Source organism: Lynx canadensis, chromosome F2 (genome assembly GCF_007474595.2).
Source record: "Lynx canadensis isolate LIC74 chromosome F2, mLynCan4.pri.v2, whole genome shotgun sequence".
Taxonomy (NCBI): Eukaryota; Metazoa; Chordata; class Mammalia; order Carnivora; family Felidae; genus Lynx; species Lynx canadensis.
The window spans coordinates 28,961,399-28,981,005 of record NC_044320.2 but is presented as its reverse complement, the minus strand read 5'-3'; the positions used below and the strand labels follow the sequence as shown (position 1 = coordinate 28,981,005).

At 34.8% G+C, this 19,607-nt stretch overlaps 1 protein-coding gene across 1 annotated transcript in view; it reads right to left on the bottom strand.

Moving 5' to 3' along the window:
• NUDCD1 (NudC domain containing 1) overlaps positions 1–19,607 on the bottom strand; it is an 80,735-nt gene that overhangs the window by 39,157 nt on the left and 21,971 nt on the right. The window contains exons 3-6 of the mRNA XM_030304304.2: positions 14,186–14,371; positions 10,393–10,573; positions 6,754–6,933; positions 3,120–3,321 (exon numbers count right to left, since the gene is read on the bottom strand). Of these exons, the coding sequence (XP_030160164.1) occupies positions 3,120–3,321; positions 6,754–6,933; positions 10,393–10,573; positions 14,186–14,371 (749 nt within the window). The remainder of the gene's footprint in view (positions 1–3,119; positions 3,322–6,753; positions 6,934–10,392; positions 10,574–14,185; positions 14,372–19,607) is intronic.

Here is a 19,607-nt window from a genome sequence, read left to right as displayed (position 1 = left end):
CTGAGCGTGGAGCCTGTGCGGGATTCTCCCCTTCTCTCAAAAAAAAAAAAAAAAAAAAAATGTTTTTAAATAAAGAGTAATTTTATCAGATTCTGTTACGAACTCAGTGTGTTAGTATGCCAAAGTTCATGAAGAATGAACCAAAAACCATGTGTTTTACTGTGGTAACCTAGCTATAGTCAGACGGTGATTAGTGGACACATTAGATTCCAGGGTACTTCTCATCTGGGTGTCCTTTTCCACATCTTCATTATCCAGATAAATGGATAAACTGTTAACAAAATCAGGTATTTATTCAATTGGTATAACTGAGTATTGGTCAGGACTCTAGAAACCACGTTTATCACCTTGAAGGTGAGATTGTCGAAAACTATCAAGTCCATGAGATTAGACTTTAATCTAGCTCAGATCTTTCACTCTCCCTCTGAAATAGTAATACTTTCCTGAGAATTACAATAAAAATATTTTTGTAAACATTTGCAGGAGTGATTATTAAAAATGTGGAAGGACTGCAGTGATTAAATATACCATGATTAAAACTGGTTAGCAAGAACTATTAGAACAGTTAAAAAAAAAATCCATCCAAAAAGAGAGAAAGACAAAGCATCAGATTCATGGAAATCATTATTCTTTTTTTGTTGAATTCACTGAATATTGGATTCTTAGTTCAATAATTCTCAAAAAATTATAAACAACATCATTTACTCATGAATCTATTTATCTTACCACATTAAAAAAGAAAAGTTGCCAAATTTCCCCATCAATAAAACAAATTCAGGATATAAAAGCATAGAGCTTCAAATTTTTTGAACTAGATACCTATTTCTCAGACTTCCAATATTTAGACTCAAATCAAAGACTCATATGGGTCCTATATTACAAATTAAAAATTATATTTAGAGTAAAAATAACTAATTTTAACCCACTTCTGACCAAATCTGACCATTTCTTTTTTCTTTTTTTTTTTTTTTAAACGTTTATTTATTTTTGAGACAGAGAGAGACAGAGCATGAACAGGGGAGGGTCAGAGAGAGAGGGAGACACAGAAACTGAAACAGGCTCCAGGCTCTGAGCCATCAGCACAGAGCCTGACGCGGGGCTTGAACTCACGAACCGTGAGATCATGACCTGAGCCAAAGTCAGACGCTTAACCGACTGAGCCACCCAGGCGCCCCCAAATCTGACCATTTCTTAAATTAAGTGCCCAAAACCATCCATTAACCCATCACAGAATGTAATAATTACTAACAATCTATAATGAAAGATTTACAAAAGAGCAAAAAAGTAGGAGCAAAGGGTTATAGTTTTATAAGAAACTTAATCTTTACCTATTTTTCTGCATATTCCTTTCACTGAGGTTTTTACAGACTAAATTCAGATTTGAAGTATAAAATTCATGGAATTTCACAAATGCATATACCCTTATAACCCAAGGAAGCTATTCAATCATCCAGAAAGTTCCCTTGTGTCCCTTTTCTAGTCAGTCCCCCTACACCCTAGAGGTAACAACTGTCTTGATTTGTATCACCAGAGATGGTTTTGCCAGTTTGCCAACTCCATATGTTTGGACTCACACTGTATGCACATTTTTTGTCTCTGGCTTCTTTCACTCTGCATGTTTCTAAGATCCATTCACACTGCTGTGTTTATCACACCATTCTCTTGTATCGCAGAGTAGCATTCTATTGTGTACTACTGAGTACTAATATCTAGTAGAATTTCTGGGTTACTAAGTGGGTATATATATGCTTAGCCTAAGAAACTGCTAAACAGTTTGCCAAAGTGACTATCATTTTTCCCTCCCACCAGCAATGTACAAGAGGCTGGTGATCCACATTCTTGTCAACATTTGATACCATAAGCTGTCTAGTTTTAGCCATGCACTGGTGTCTCATCTAGCTTTAATGTGCCTTTCCCTCAATTTTTTCATATGCTTAACTAGCTATTCAAATATCATCTATCATGATACGTCAATTCAAATCATTCGACCATATTTAAAATTGGGTTATCTTTTAATTATAAATTTCTAACAAGGTTTCTTATATATGGAGAATGCAATTCCTTTGTTTTATATGCATAATGAAAATATTTTTTTCCCAGTCCATGGCCTGGTTCTGTTTTCTTAATGGTTTTTTAGAAGAGAAGAAATTCTCAGTTTTGCTGTACTGGAAAAGTTCTGTTTGGATAAATTGACCATATCATCTATTCTTGTGTCCTGAACACACAATTACAAAAAATGTACACAGCTAACTTACATTAAAAAAAATTCTCTATAATTTTCAAAGAAATATTGACTCCACTTGTAGGAGTCCTCCATATATATTCCTGCATACATGAAATTCTTTTATATACATATGAAAGTTATTCACTGTAGCAAAAGACTGCAGTCAAAATATCGAACAATAAAGGACCATTTTTTAAAAAAGATTGTGGGTGACAAAGTAAAATATCATAAATAGCCATAAAGGAGAATAAAATAAATCATTATATATACATTATAGAAAGTTCTTCAAGATTTGCTATTGAAAGTCAACAAAAGCAAGCTGTAAAACTATGTATAGTTATGTTTAAAAACCTTTTTTGTTCAAAAAAACAGACATATATCTGCTTGGAATATGCATAAAATACCTGTAGAAGGAAAACTATGAATGGTGGTTATGGGCATGAGGGGAAGGATGGCTGAAGGGCCTGGGCTGGAGGGAGCATTCACACTGTGTACCCTTTTATGTATATTAAAATTTAAAGAATGGGAATGTATTATCTAGTTGGCAAATTGAAGTCAATAAAAAGAGATTTTTCTCTTAAAAAATTTTAGAGTATTAATTAAAACAAATAACCATTTTTATCTATTATTACTGTTACTACTGTCATTATTTTTCCAGAGCTGATAATAAAGACTCTACCATAGAATACAAACTATAACTTTACCAGCATTTTTAATCTTAATGATAATCATGTATTTTGATACAGTAATTCCATTTTTAATCTGTCTTAAGAAAGAATCAGCAATACAGACAGACCTATTGTAGTAGTAGTCAACTTTGGTGTAACCACTGTAGAAGGGATAAAAAAAAAAAGAAAAAAAATTTTTAAATATAAATACAACTCTATCTGTATACCTATTATCTTTAATCATCCATGTACTGCTGTCTTGATCAATAGATGAATAGAGATTTCCTTCCAAAAACCTCTGACCCTTCAGCACAATGTTGATGTGATCAGGCAAAAACTGTACTTGAATGTCCTCCTTAGAACTGCCTTCTGGAAGTTGTATTGTTACTGTCAAATCATCTTCAGTCTGTTGCCAGTAATACAGAGGTTCTATTGGGAAAAGAAAAATACATTATGTAATAAAAAAGTGGAGACCAGAACACACAAAATGAGACACTGGAACACACAAAAGAACACCTATCTAAAGGAATCTTAGCATAATTTCTAGTGATCTTCTTACAAAACAAAGTAATTATAAACAAACACACACAGATCTTTTGGGGGAATTTTCAGAGTTATAACAACTGCACTTGACATTTCCTCTTCCAGGCTTACCTAATGCTCCAAGACATAAGCACTCATAAAATACTAATGACAGCAATCCTTTATCCCCATTCATTCTCTCCCTGCCTCCCAGTTTCCCCTTTTCTTCCTCCTTTCTCTTCCCTTTAACAAACAACAGCAGATTCCTACTTCAAAGGAGTAACAAAAATGTCATAAACCACTGTCTGAAACTTTCACCATTGCTTTGATTTGCCCTAACAATGTAACTCTGTGATACAGAAGACAACTATTATTTGGTGAGATACATACCCACATAAAAATAAAAGATATATATATTTATAAATTCTACTCTGCAACTTTGTGCATGAAAGCAATTTCACAGGAAATTCAACGGCTGCCATTGTATTTGTCCAAGTTCCCAATAAAAGTATCCTCCCTTCACCTCCTTCTTGATCTCCTTGGCTTCTCTTAGAAAAAGCTTAAACTCATCATGCTACAGGTTGAAATACCCATAGGATGAAATAAGAAAATATGGCTTAAATGCAAAAAGAATAAATATTTGCTAAGAAGTAAATAATTATTTGCTTAATGATATCCATAAACATTAATCTGTCCACACACTCATCAGAAAGGAATATAACATATTGGTTAGTAACTAGTACTCCAGAGTTGACTAGTCCTAGGTCTTGAATCTTGCTTGGCTCAACCACTTATTAATCTTGGTACGCAACTTTATCTACTACCCTCTTTTTCCTAATCTGTAAAATAAAATAACAAAATATGACATTATCTCACAGAACTGTTAAAATTTAAATGAGTTAATGCATATAAAATATTTAATAAATGAGTTAATGCATATAAAATATTCAATATCAATCCTGTTATTACATGTATTATAAACTCAGTAAATGCGGGTTATTATTCTTTTCTGAGGGGGGGTATCGTTTCTTTTTATTTTTGTGCTGTTTTGTGTAAAAACTTTGTAAGTACTAGCTATGCTCAAAGATATAATAGTAAGTATGATGTATCTTCTTAAAGGGTCACTTCTATTTGATGTTAAATAAAATTTAACAAGCATGATACTATAGGAATAAGCATAAAAATGCATAAATTTTCAGGATAAAATTGTTACTTTGGATTAATTTCTAACTTGCATCATATTCCTTTGAGCAGGCTCTTAGATCTTCTCTGTTATCTCTTTAGAAGTACTTTTAGTGTAAATTCACTGAGAAAGTTTGAACTACAGCTTAAAAGATTGGTAACTATAAGCTCCTTAAGGCAAGTTACCTGTTTTACTCAATTTTCTGTCTACCACAAAAGTTAACAAGGCAGTTTATATGTAACAATGATTCAATGGGTAACTTCTGCCAGATATGGAAAGGGGAGGAGTCTGCAAAATCACATGAGCTTCTAGTAAAACTTAAAGTCATGGAAGTAGACTAAATGGAAAGCCAGAATTTTTAAGCTTCTCTCCACTAAAAGTTATACAAACAACTAAATAATTTTTTCAATTGTTGGTTGCTAAGTGGCCTATGTTTTGGAAACTGTTTTAAGGTCTTTCTAAGAAAATGTTCTTACTTATATCATTATGACAACACCAAACTGGCAACAGACAGTATCAGTCTTCTTGAGGTTTATAGAAAATGAAACCCATATATATTCTCAGATGATTACTTAAAAGAAAGCATGCTATAATTGACAAGCTATCCATAATTTTTTTAAATTACATTTCTCCTTTATAGGTAAAGTGTGCTTATTACAAGTACACAGGAAAATACAGGGGATTTGAGGTTCACACTAAAAGGGAAGGAAAGACGTTAATGGATTCAGAAGGAAATCAAAATATAATGTGAGATGTCAACAAGAAAGACAACACCTGAACTGATAGTTATGATTTAAACAGATGTTGTATCCCTCCTGCACTACAATCTGTCTTGGAACCACATAGTTTCAGGTACTAGGCAGAATGTTTCCAGAGATTAGGGCATTCTTTCATTTCCTTTGCAATTGCTCACCAAGAGTTCTAAGGGGCATGTGGTCTAGAGATATGAATAGCTGTTTTGGCTAAGCTCTAGAAAAGTTTAACAGTATAATTGAGACAGAGTAGTAGAACTTATTCAGAGAGGGATCTTAGAGATAATCTAACATTAAAACACATCACATGTGAAACCAAGTTGTTAAAAGGCTAAATAAAAGGCCATCAAAGCACAACTCTCTTATTCAAAGGTGCATATCATTTATGAACCTGTGGAAAATATTTTTAAAATATTTATTACATTAATGTTTTCAAATACTTTTCTTCTTTTTTTGTTTGTTTATTTATTTTTGAGAGAGAGACAGGCAAGAGTGGGGGAGGGCAGAAAGAGAGGGAGACACAGTATCTGAAGCAGGCTCCAGGCTCTGAGCTGTCAGCACAGAGCCTGACATGGGGCTCGAACTCATGCGCCCTGAGATCATGACCTGAGCCAAAGTCAGATGCCCAACCAACTGAGCCACCCAGGCATCCCTGTTTTCAAATACTTTTCAAAGAATTTTTTTCTTTAGAAAGTTCTAAATAAATATAGTGAAACTAATTTTTATTTATATAATTAACAAAAAAGGGACATTCAAAGATTAATATGTATAATTGAAAATATTGCAAAAATCTCAAGTAAAATATACTATTCTCTGGTTGTAAACATCAGAATTATGAATAGAAATGATTACAGGGGGATATTCTCTTGAATGTAAGAGTATTCTTCCTATGTAAATATAAATTTTAAGACTTTGTTACTGTCTTCATTCTAAAACATTAAACTTCATCCGTTTATTCATTTAACGTTGGAAAAACTTAACAATTAGGCCCTCAAGAACTTTTTTTAAAGCTTAGTACTAAAAATTCAGAACACGTACACTAGTATATATCTATAATCAACACAGTTTAGCTTATTTTAAAAGATTAATATATTCAATACTAATATGCTAGCTTCACAAACACCAATAACAAACAGACATTATTTATTCATTTAATAAGTATTTACTAAACATCTCATAAAGGCATAATTTTTTAAAAACATTTTTGGTAATTATGAAATTACTGATTAAAACAATTCACACTATTTAGGTAGCACATTTTACAAAAGACAATTCTGAGAAATACAAAGGAAAATTAAGCCTCTATCTAGTCCTGGTAGAACCCATAACCTAACCAGTAAGACAAACCAGACATAAATGTACGTAAACACACATGAGCTCTATGAAGATGAACACTAAAATTACCTTTGATTTTCTCAGACAAGTTCTCATTCTTATTTTCTTCAAGATCTTGACCAACATGTACAAATGTGAAGGACTTGTAGGAGACAATCATCAGACCTTTCCCATCAGGCTCAATAGCGGCATAATGCGGCACTGACTTTCCACGGAGAGTATCACGCTTAATGATTTCATATTTTTTGTCTGTAAAAAAAGAAAGTATTTTAGAACAAAAAGTATAAATAAAACACTATATTATAAAATATCCTGAAAATATTTGTATATTAATTTTAATTAAAATTAAGTATTTTTTTTTAACATTTATTTTTGAGAGAGAAAGAGAGCACAAGCACGGGAGGGGCAGAGGGCAAAGGAGACAGAATCCCAAGCAGGCTCCAGGCTCTAAGATGTCAGCACAGAGCCCAATGCAGGTGGGCTTGAATTCAGGGACAGGAAGATCATGACCTGAGCCAAAGCTGGACGTTTAACCGAGCGACCCAGGCGCCCCTAAAATTAAGTATTTTAAGTGTACTATTAAAAGGCATGCTATCAAGAGTCTTTTCATAGGGCTAAAAAAGTTTATAACCTAATTTTCTATAAATTCACCCCTACTTTAAAATACCAGCTCTGATGAAATTTGCTCTAGATTGTGCTTTCCAACGTGGTAGCTACTGGCCATAGTGGCTATTTAACAAAAATTAAGAAAAATTTAAAATTCAATTCCTCAGTCACATTAGTCACATTTTAAATGTTCTACAGCCACACATGGGTAGCTGCTACTGTATTAAATGGCACACACATAAAACATGTCCATTTTGCAGAAATTTCCATTGGATACCAGTGCTCTAGACTTTAAAGTGACTGACTTACCTAAATATCAGCTTCTGAATGATCTACCTTTTCCTTTACTACAGCCTTTCTACTTCCCCAGCAGGTACATGATAGGCATCTGCTCAAAAGAGCCACAAACGAAGGATAAAGTAAAGGTATGGTGTGGACTATTTTTCTGCTCATTCTAGCTACTTAAGGGGGTTTCCTTAAAATGAAATGTTCATGGTAGAAATGATTCAGACCTATATGCCTAATGAATCAAGCATAAATAATGATACATAATTTTTTTAAATTTTTTAATATATTTATTTATTATTGAGAGACAGAGCATGAGCATGGGAGGGGCAGAGAGAGGGGGAGACACAGAATCTGAAACAGGCTCCAGGCTCTGAGCTGTCAGCACAGAGCATGACACGGGGCTCAAACTCACAAACCACAAGATCATGACCTGAGCCAAAGTCAGACGCTTAACCAACTGAGCCACCCAGGTGCCCCAATACTTAATTTTTTTAAAAATGTTTATTTACTTAGAGAGAAAGCACGCATGTGTACTCATGGGGGAGGGGCAGAGAGAGAGGGAGAAAGAATCTCAAGCAGGCTCCCCGCTGACAGCACAGAGACCAATGCAGGGCTCAAACTCATGAACTGTGATATTGTGACCTGAGCTGAAATCAAGAGTAGGACAGTTAACCAACTGAGCCACCCAGGTGCCCCAATACTTGATTTTAAGATATAAAATTTAAGATATGAGATATAAAGAAAAGATATAAAATTAACTGTATCATGAAAATTACTGGTAAAATAACTGAATTTATTCTTGAAAACAGGTTTGGTTTTGTGTGTGCCCTTACCTTTACTTACACTGTTACTCTATTAGAGTGAGCTGTACTACTTTAACAAGCTTCACAATAAGTAGTCAAAAATTGTAACCCAATGTCACGTGTTATACATAATGATACAATCTGTTTTAAATATATGTCCTTGTTTTCCTCTACATACTACATACTACATTCACCTTCATTTCACACATATTTAAGAAAAGACTTGTAAATTTACGAATGAACTAAAAACTCCTATGCTTCCTGCACAGGTATGTGTAAGGGAAAGAGTCCTACCGGACTCCAAACACCCAGACTTAGATACTACATGGTTTACAGGGTGGCTTTTCCCAGCATGTGTGCAACAGAAAATAACATGTGGATTTCAAGTGAACTCCATGGTTAAATGAGCTGGGAAATGCTTGCTCTAATTGTCTTTTTTTTTTTTTTTACTCAACATTTTTAGAATCTTCAACATGTTTAATGTGAAATAGGGCTATTATATGCCCATATTTTCAATTTAACTACAAAACATTATCAAATGTTCCACTCAACACAGTTTAGAAAAGCACTGCTGTTATATTCATTGAAAAAGAAAAAGGAAAAGAATAACAATTATATAGATAATACTTAAGGGGGTGAAAAGAATGAAACCTTAAGAAATGACATGAGAGATGCTGGGTGGCTCAACTGGTTAAGTGTCTGCCTTTGGTTCAGGTCATCATCTCATGGTTCAGTTTGAGCCCACATCAGGCTCTCTGCTGTCAGCATGCAACCTGCTTCGATCCTTTGTCTCCCTCTCTCTCTTCCCCTCAAAGTTTCTCTCACTCTCTCAAAAACAAACATTAAAAAAAAAAAAAAAAAAAAAAAAAAAACAAACCACACAGATTCCCCCATGCAGCCAAAAATCTGCATATAACTTTTGACTCCCCAAAAACTTAACTACTAATAGCCTACTGTTGATTGGAAGATTTACTGATAACAAAAACAGTCAGTTAACATATACTTTGTATATATATTATACACTGTATTTTTAAAAATAAAGTAAGCTAGAATAAAGAAAGGGTTATTCAAGAACTCATAAGGAAGGGAAAATACATTTACAGTAATGTCCTGTATCAAAAAATATCCATGTATACGTGGACCTGAACTCTACAGTTTAAACTACACAATTTAAACCTATTGTTCAAGGGTCAACTGTAATTTAAGGCCCGTAAGTTATGTAAGTTAATAAAAACTTAGAAAAAGGGCAGAGAGTCATGGACACAAGCTCCCTTAGTTTTCAACAATAGTAAGGACTAAGCCCTGGTGAAGAACAAGGCCACACCATTAAAGGAATCCTAATTAATACAGTGAAAAATAATTTCTAATGTCCAAGTTAGAAGTCTGATAGTTTCAAACAGCCCAAGAGTCAAGACTTTTCTATAATTTATAATTTACATTTAATTATATACATAATCCTTGTATGTGATACATATACACATTAGAATGTATGTGTACAGTCTTGTATATACTGAAATTATACACCTTAAATTCTTTCAAAATTATGTAAGAATGTCTCCTTTTATACAAAAAGGCATAACTGACTGTGGAAGTTATTGTTTCTTTTCTTTCTTTTTTTTTTTTTTTAAAACATTTATTCATTTCTGAAAGGCAGAGAGACAGAGCGCGAATGGGGGAAGGGGCAGAGAGAGAGGGAGACACAGAATTGGAAGCAGGCTCCAGGCTCCGAGCTGTCAGCACAGAGCCCAACGCGGGGCTCGAACTCACTGACCGCAAGATCACGACCTGAGCCGAAGTCGGCCGCTTAACCGACTGAGCCACCCAGGCGCCCCGGAAGTTATTCTTTCTATAACAATATATACCTGAGGAGAAATTATCTATAGGAATTCATCCCACTAGATGTGGGGTATTAGAATCACAGCAACAACAGCATTTACAGGAACAGCTTTGCATTTCAAAATCTACTAAATGGCACCAACCCCTGTGGATTCACATTGTAGTTATATTTTACCTTTATTTTTCTTACTGATAGTGATCCATTCCAAAGAAACGTAGAATCCACTTCCTTTCATATCCAATTCTTCTTTCTCTATTCGAAGAAGTAAGGTAGTTATTGAATGTTCTTCAGCGTTCATCAATGAGATACTGTGAATTATGATAAAAGGATTCCCAAGCTCTTCATTAAACATAATCTAAAATAAAAAAAGATTACACACACACACACACATAAATGTACATATTACAAACACAGCACAGCGGGAATGCACAAAATTCTGACAATATAACAACTAACTGGATGCTATTTATTACAAGGAGTAGAAAAAATGCGAAAAGCCTTTAAATAAAGGTTGCAAGTTCAACTAATATTCTTTGAAAAAGAACTTCTGAAAGACACCTATTTATTTCACACAGAAAACTGGCCAGTACTCTTGGCTTAAAAACAAGGTAAACAATAAGGCATCCAAACAGCATCAAAAGGAGAAAGAGAACTAGAAGTGACCTCCTAGAAAAGAATTACCAAGTTACAGTGCTCTACAGAAGAGAAGCAGGTCTCCCTCGTCTCTTCTCCTATCTCATATATGATTTATTTTTCCTTTGTTCCTCTTACTTTCTGAATATTGTGCATACTGGTGCACAGGTGTGCGCATGTGCGTGTGTGTTTTTTTCCTATTGTTTTTGTTTTGGTTTGTTCCTGTTTGTTCCTGGAAGTCTGCAAAGGTCAGAGGCAAAGGAATTGGAGAACATATCACTAAAACTCTTATTTCTCTATAACAAAAGAGCCCATTTACATTTAAAAGTTATAATAAAAAACTTATAATTCAACAAACTCTATTTAAATATATTTAAGTTTCTTTTTAAAGAGCAAGTTTAGGCATCATAGAGACATAAAATCTTAACAAATTCTTTTTTATATCACAAACACATAATCTAAAAGACTACTGTATTTTATTTAAGAGTAAATAACAAATCAAAGATATTTTAAGACTGTTGGCTAAGCAAGATTTTCAAATAAATGAGTTGAAGGAAAACATCCAAATGACAAAAATTAGTTTAAAAAAAAAAAAAACTTTTTCTGGGGGGGGGGGAAATCCTTTTATCTAGAATCTCTTACTATCTGCTCCTAGTTGAAAGCCTTATAAAGAAAAGTGTGCTTTAATGTCAATTTCCCTAAATGTTTGAGCACCTCTTCTCAAATTATTCAAATAGTAGACCTTTGGAATCCATTCTACAGTCTTCCATAAACAGAAAACAGCAGTAACAACCAAAAATACCTCACATACTCAAAACTGAGATGATAAAGATAGGTTTCAGTTGGTTGACATTGGGCGACAAAAAGGAGGAAGGAAAAAGGTTGAGTTTTGTCAGGTACAAATAGCTAGTTTATTGCTTCCTCCTCTTCTCTATCTCTCATGTGAGTGAAAGGGGTGGAATGAGACTGCGGAGTCAATGTCTAAACTTTTATAAATGGTTAGGCTGAAGGCTCCTGTCTCCTGAACGAGCCTAGCAACTCAAACGTGGTACTGCTGATACACAGCAACCCATCATACTAGAGGCAACACATCTGTAAAGCAGGCAGTCTTTCTATCTCCCTTTGTTTCTCTTCCTACACTTCAGTCATCACTGCCCTTCCTTGGCCCCCGTATGCTCTACTGTGCCCCCTAACCACTCGCACCTTTAGCCTCCTCTCTGTTACACCAATTTCCCCAAAGTCTCAAAACTCTCCTAAGTTGCTTCTCTTAAAGTGACCAGTACTCCACAGTATCCCTCCCACCTCAGTGAAAGCCCAAGTCCAAACCCTATCCCGTTCCCCCTCTTCCCAGACCCCAGTTAAAACTATTACTCACTGCAAACATCTCAGAGTGTGCTTATTTCATTACACCAGTGTATACTAAAGAGGGCATGAAGTAGATTTAAATTTATGATTTAAAAAATATTACTAAAAACTAATATGCACCATGGGGATGTACACAGCAGAAACCAAATAAATTATAAACCCATATGAATTTCCTTCTGGCAGAGTATGTGGTGCTATTTTTAAGCTGAAGGTGAGTTCGGTCAGTGTGTCTCTTCCTGATCAAAACCAACTGAATCCACAGCTTGATAATAATAAGTTCTCATTCATATCTCTCCTGCCCATCACTTTCCTTCCAAGTGTTTCAGGTAGCTATGCTATATACCACACTGCCTCAGTAGAAAGAAAGAAAAAAAAGAAAGAAAGAAAAAAAAAAAGAAAGAAAAGAAAGAAAGAAAGAAAGAAAGAAAAGAAAGAAAAAGAAAAGAAAAGAAAAAGAAAGAAAAGAAAAGAAGGAAAAAGGAAGGAAGGAAGGAAGGAAGGAAGGAAGGAAGGAAGGAAGGAAGGAAGGAAGGGGAAAAAAAGAAAAAAAAAAATATCACTAGAGGCCAAAGCAGAAAATGTCACAATGTCCAATTAATATCTGAATCTGCCACTACAAAGGCCTGCAAAGGTCCCCTCTAAACAGGGTATCATTGTTCTGGTTATTTATCATGTTTTTTGTTTAGTTTTTTGAATTACTACAATTTGGTAGTATACCATTTAATATAACTTAGGAAGGTAAGTCATTTGGTTCTAAGGCCTTCTTGGTTTTTCTCAAATAATTAAAGCCTGATCTTTGTAGGTATCTGATCTGATAAAAATATTTTATAAGATATAAATATATTTATTAAGTTCATGTTTGTTTACCTGGAACTAAAGGCCACCTGCTGAGATTTAGACAGAAGTATCACAATATACTTATTAGTATAACTCTGTGTCATTCTTTCCCACCTTCAAAAACTGTGGCTCTGGAGAAATTAATTCCTTACTTACTAAAATCCTAATCTGCCCCTTAGATTTAAAAATGTTACATTGTTGGGGCGCCTGGGTGGCTCGGTCGGTTATGTCCAGCTTTGACTCAGGTCATGATTTCACGGTTCGTGAGTTCGAGCCCTATGTTGGGCTCTGTGCTGACAGCTCAGAGCCTGAAGCCTGCTTCAGACTCATGCTCTGTCTCACTACCTCTCAAAAAATAATTTTTTAAAATATTACATTGCTTTAAGAAAACTGAAATAGGGGCACCTAGGTGGCTCAGCAGGGTGAGCGTCTTGACTTCAGCTCAGGTCATGATCTCATAGTTCGTGAGTCTGAGCCCTGCCTGCTTCAGATCCTCTGTCCCCCCCCCCCCCGCCCCTACCCCACTGGTGCGGGCATGCAAGTGCAGACTCTCTCTCAAAAATAAACAAACAAAAGAGAAAAAAAGGAAAACTGAAATAAAAATAGTATCTTAGAGACTGGCACATTACTATATGCGTATTACAGTGTATTTTTCTAAATGGGGAATACTCTGGTCAACTCACTGACCAATGGCAACTTACCAGACAGCAAGCAGAGTGGTTATGCAGAAGTGTGCTGGGCTTATAAAGATATCAGCAAATATAACATGAGTAAAGGAGAAAAGATATTCCAATGTAATTTTTGGCTATCTCTTCTTCAAGAAGGAGGCAATACCAATGCTTAGGGTACTGCTTTACACACATATAAAGCACTCAACATGCAATGAAAATATGAACACAATTCTTGACAACTTGCAACGACCCCTGATCAAACCAGAAATGGTTAACGTATCAGTTGTGTAAAAGGTACATACTATATAATTAAAAATTTCCAAAACATGATATATTATAAAAACAAAGAGGTCACATATAAGCTATGCCCAGAAAGTGTTATTTCAAAATCACTAAGGTCTATATTATATATACTTTCCAGACTTTGCATAAGTCTTAAAAATATATAACAAAAACCGCACCTCCCATTTCTCAGAAGCACTATTTCCACGTTCACCTGTACCAATGAGATACAATCGTCCAGTTCCATCTGACAAGGTAACCCAGGTAGAAGATGTGAAATGGATAGATGCACAAAGGCGATTGTCGTATGTTGTCAAATCTGTGGGAAGTCGAAACACCTCTCGTGGTTTTCCTAAAGCAGTATCCTAAAAAGAAGCCCAACATTATTAATGAATCCTTCCTCCCCCTTCATCCGTATACACAGAATAAATATCTGCAGTGTAGTGGTTAGTCTTTTAAGAGAAGGTGTCTAGAGGATGAGCTGTACTAGCGACTCTCTTCTAACTAATAAAATATGACTGAAGTGACGGTATGTGACTTCTCAAACTTGGCATAGTTTTTATCACATCTTCTATCTTGCTCTCTTGGACCCACATGGAGAGGGCATAAAGGCTCCTGACAATAACCAGCACAGAGTGAGCTGTTTTGGGAGTATATCCTTCAGCCCTAGTTGAGCCTCGAGATCACTGCTCTCCAGGCTGACATCTTGGCTTACAATGTCCTAAGAAACCTTCACAGGAACCACCCAGCTACACCACTCTGATTTCTGACCTACAGAAACTGAGTGAGATGACAAATGTTTTTTATTTCAAGTCACTACATGTTGAAGTAAGATACTACACAGCAACAGACAACTAATACCTTGTAGTAATCCGGTCTTCATTCTTCTTTTTTAATTAAGTTTATTTATTTATTTTTGAGAGAGAGAGTTAAGTGCAGGGTGGAAAGAGAGGGAGACAGAGAATCCCAAGCAGGCTGCACACTATCAGTGCAGAGCTCCACGTGGGGTTCAAACTCAGGAACCATGATTATGACCTGAGCTGAAATCAACAATCAGACTGAGCACCCAGGTGTCCCTCTTCATTCTTAAGTTTAGAGTTAACGATCAGTTATTTTTAACTAACTGGAAATACTACATCATGTTCTAAATGCCTCCCTAGACATCAGCCTAGACATTTAGACTATTAACAACTTAGGTTATTGTTAACACATTTTTACTGTTATCTATATCCTTACCATTGAAAGCTGTAAGATGGCTCCATCATTAAAATGTTTTACAAGAAAATATATAAAAAGGCCTACATTTCTGGGGCACCTAAGTGGCTCAGCTGGTTAAGCATCCAACTCTTGACTTTGGTTCTGGTCGTGATATCTCAGTTTGTGAGTTCAGGCCCTGCATGGGGCTCTGCACTGACAGTGCAGAGCCTCCCTGGGATTCTCTCTCTCCCTCTCTCTCTGCCCCTCCCTTGCTGGCGCTCTCTCTCTCTCTCTAAAAATAAGTAAATAAACTTAAAAAAAAAACCAAAAGGTCTACACTTCAGGAAACAGACTTCACCTTATACATCAAAATGTACTCAGCTCAATAATTTGTTGTTGGTGGTGGTGGTATAGCTTTAGTTTTCAGTTAACAGATTTTCCTACAGGCCCAAAATAATTCCTGATTCATGTATTTCATTTTCTGTTCCTATAATTACTTAGATCTGTGTATATATTAACTAAATTTAAGTAAACCATACAAAATGTCATTACTAGCCACAAGTTTTGTAGTGACCCACTGTCTTTTTCTAAAGCATCCAGTTTAGTTTTCTTTGAAATGGCACCTTCCCTTCTTTTTGTATTCGTATTTTACTGATTTACACAATACTGATTAAATAATGAAAATACAATGACAAGCAAAGCCGGCAGAATGATTTTAGAATGACCAAATCTGAGTATTAGTGATGTAAAACTTCACTAGCAGAAACAGAATTGTTATTAGCATAGAAGTACTGAGTGGCCTACTAGCAGTAAACATTAAGCTTACTTTGGGCTTCAATCAGTATATTAAATAGAAGAAACAGAGAATACCAGTTACTCCAGTCACTCAGTTAAATGGAGTCAATAAAGAGATATTTTACTGCAGGTTGATGCCTACGTAGGCATTTAGAACATCATGTGGTATTTCCATTTAGTGAGAAAACAATGGAGTGGTCAACAAATACTAGAGATTTTCTGGAAAAAAATTACTCTCTCCCTGACAGCATGCACAAATTCCACATTCTAGATAGATTAAAAATATAAATGTTTTAAAGAAGAAGTAAAGTAACTTTGTTAGAAGATTAATCATGTTTTAATCTCAGGGTGGAGAAAGTCTTCCTGTGAAAAATAAAAGACATGTAGGAGACAGGGAGAAAAATATTTGCCACAAAAATAACACAGGACTAGTATCAATAGCATATAAAGAGCCTTAACAACTCAACCAGAAATACATTATCACTCAAAATGTTTAACTGGAAAAAGAATATGAGTAGGAAAACTAAGGTTAAAAAAAATTAAGCAGAAAAAAAAAAATCACCTAATACAAGCCCAATCCTATAATCCTTTCTAACATCCTCTTACTGAAACACTATGTGGTTCTCCATGGTGTGGATTCTCTTGTATCGTAAAACGTCATAAATACAACGTGTTCAACTACAGATGAGTACCTGGCATCTCTGTCTGGAGAGCACTGGTGAAGGAATGGTTAATTGTAAAATTCCATCCTTTGGAATACCAAACAACTGTTAAATACACTGAAGTGGATTTAAAAAGATCTCCAAAATAGTAACTGGAAAAAAAAGATGCAGAATATATACAGTAAGAATCCATATATGTTTAAGCAACTAAATGTTGTGGTATGACAGCACAGAATAAGGTGTCCACAGATACACGCTAGTCTGTTAGAAAGGAAAAAAAGATCTTTACACAGAGCTTAAGCCTGTTAAATCACTATTCTTCACTTCATACAGAATCGTGAAGGCTGTTTTAAACCACTTTCTTTTATTTTTTTTTTAATGCTTATTTATTTTTGAAAAAGAGAGAGAAAATGAGCGGGGAAGGGGCAGAGAGAGAGGAGAAAAGAGGATCCAAAGCAGGCTCCAGGCTGACAGGACAGAGCCCAAGGCAGGGCTTGAACTCATGAAAAGCAAGATGATGACCAGAGCAGAAGTCAGACGCTTAACCAACTGAACCCCCCTAAACCAATTTCTTTTAAATGTAAGGTTACACATAACTGAGATTGCTGGAAGTCTAATTATCAGATAAATGATTTCATATCCAATATAATGACTAAGACATTCAAATATATAAATATAAAGCTAAAATAAAATACAAAAGAAAACACAGTATCTCTCTTACATAAGTTAAATGATAGTTTAAGTGAAAGCAATCTGAATGTTCCTAATTTTTGAAATCTAAGTCTCAAAGGGTACATCTAATTTTAAATGGACTGTATGCAATAAAAATATTTTCTTCTGTAAATCTTAGAGTATTAAATTATTTCTGAATAACTTCCATTGACAGTTTTACAAAGTGTCCTCATAATAATGCTTTATGATACTGGCATCTATAATGTCTTAGTCCCACCCAATCATTTTCTTCTTCCAGACCAAAAAAAAAAAAAGGTTTATTTAACTATATTCAAACCTATTGAAAATAATTTTGCAGTAACATTTCACAGCTGAATTGCAGAAGAATTAAAATTTAATTGATGAATGGAACATTTACTGAATGACTACATGTACAAGTGTTATATTAAATAAGTGCTTTGACTTTTTGCCATCTCATTTAACTATTACAAAATCTTATGAAATTGAAATCATTATGCACACTTTAAGAGAAAAAGAGCTCTGTTCAAAAAGATTAAATAATTTGCCTAGAATTCCACTGGTAAGAAAATGGCAGGGCTAAGATTCAAATCCTGGTTGACCCCAGTCCAAATATTGTCTCTCCTGTATTCCACACTTTCTTGAGAAGAAACCACTATCCAAGTTTTTCTAAACAAATGATACCTCAGATCTCACTGCAATTTCTGGAATACTCCCCTCCCCCTGCAAGAACAAAGCAAAACAAAACAAAAAACAAACAAAACATTATGAATGCAACTACCATATTCAGTTTTTCTTCAGGCTAACACATTATATAAAATTTTTAATTAAATTCCTGGGTAAATAAAATGTAATACAAAAATTATAAGGTCAATATAGTGTATACAAATGACACAGTAAATCATATATGAACTGTATTTAAGAAATGGATGTATTTAAGAAAAACATCTCTAAACAGGAGTTTGAGGGCCTCTTAGTTAACAGCTAAGAAGATGAGGTTTGAATTGACGAGGCATTTTTCTAATACACATACGTTTACAGAAAGCACTACCCAAGTTCAAGGCAAAATGGTCAAGCAAAATTAAGCAAGGAAGCCATTTACTAGTATTATTACACACTGACATTTAAAATTTTGCCCTTTTATAAGGAAGTGATCTTTTCTGGAGAAAGGCTTTCATCACTAATAACTGTTAAGCTTATTTGAAAGAAAAACAAAACATCCTTTTTCCTTTTCCCTTTCTCTTTTTTATGCTAAAGCTTAAAAAAATGATGTTTCATTAAGTGGAATTTGAACAAATAAGGTCTCTATATAACATAAAACTTTTAATAATTCATGAAGAACATATAGTTCAACCTTACCGCTCCCTTTTTATTTTTGTCTTTAACCGGGTAAATAAGTGGCTCTCTATTAATAAATGCAATTGTAGAAAAGAAGGTAAGATGCAGGTTTAGAGATGCTAATCTGGAGATACTGGCAGGCACCTCAGCTAGACTAACAAGCAGTTAAGGCAGGCATGTCATTAAGTCCATGACAAAGCCTCACAAATGCTGGTTTCATATGGAATCCACTAACTCTCCTCCCATTCTAAGTGCAATTTAAAGACGCACTATGAGATGACACACTTCTTTAGGATAAACAAAGTAGTTTTTCAGATAAATGGAAACATAAAGACTGAATGAATTCTCTAAATATTAAGAAACAAAACACATTATTTAAAAAGAGGTCCTAATACCTAACAAAATGACAACATAAGAATTAAATTTTAAGAACTTTTTTTTTTTTTTTTTTGCTTTCTTAAAGGCATTTTCTACTTCTTAAAAGCACTCTTCCACCCAACTGGCATTTCTATAAAATTGAGGACTGTAAACACACACACTGACTTGGAAGCAGAACGCCTCTATAAACCTGTGTGTTGGGAACTGCTGCCATCTGCTGACTCCTGACAACATCTCAAGGTCAGACACATGGATTTCCTTTCTTGGGCCCTTACAGCCTTCTCTTTGACCACAATAGTGTTTAGCGCAGATTTAACAAAGGGGAGGTGGGAGTTATTTATAAACCAGCCACAGCAAAAGAACCTCTCAGGGTTTTGTGCATGTGTGCCTTTGACTCAAAAAAACCAAACACAACAACAGAAACAAAAACACAAAAATCAGACAGAAAAATGGGTATCAGAACAACTTTTCTGCTTAAAAAAAAAAAAAAAGCCAATGTGTAGCCAGTGGCTAACACTCTCCACCTTTCTCCAACACATAA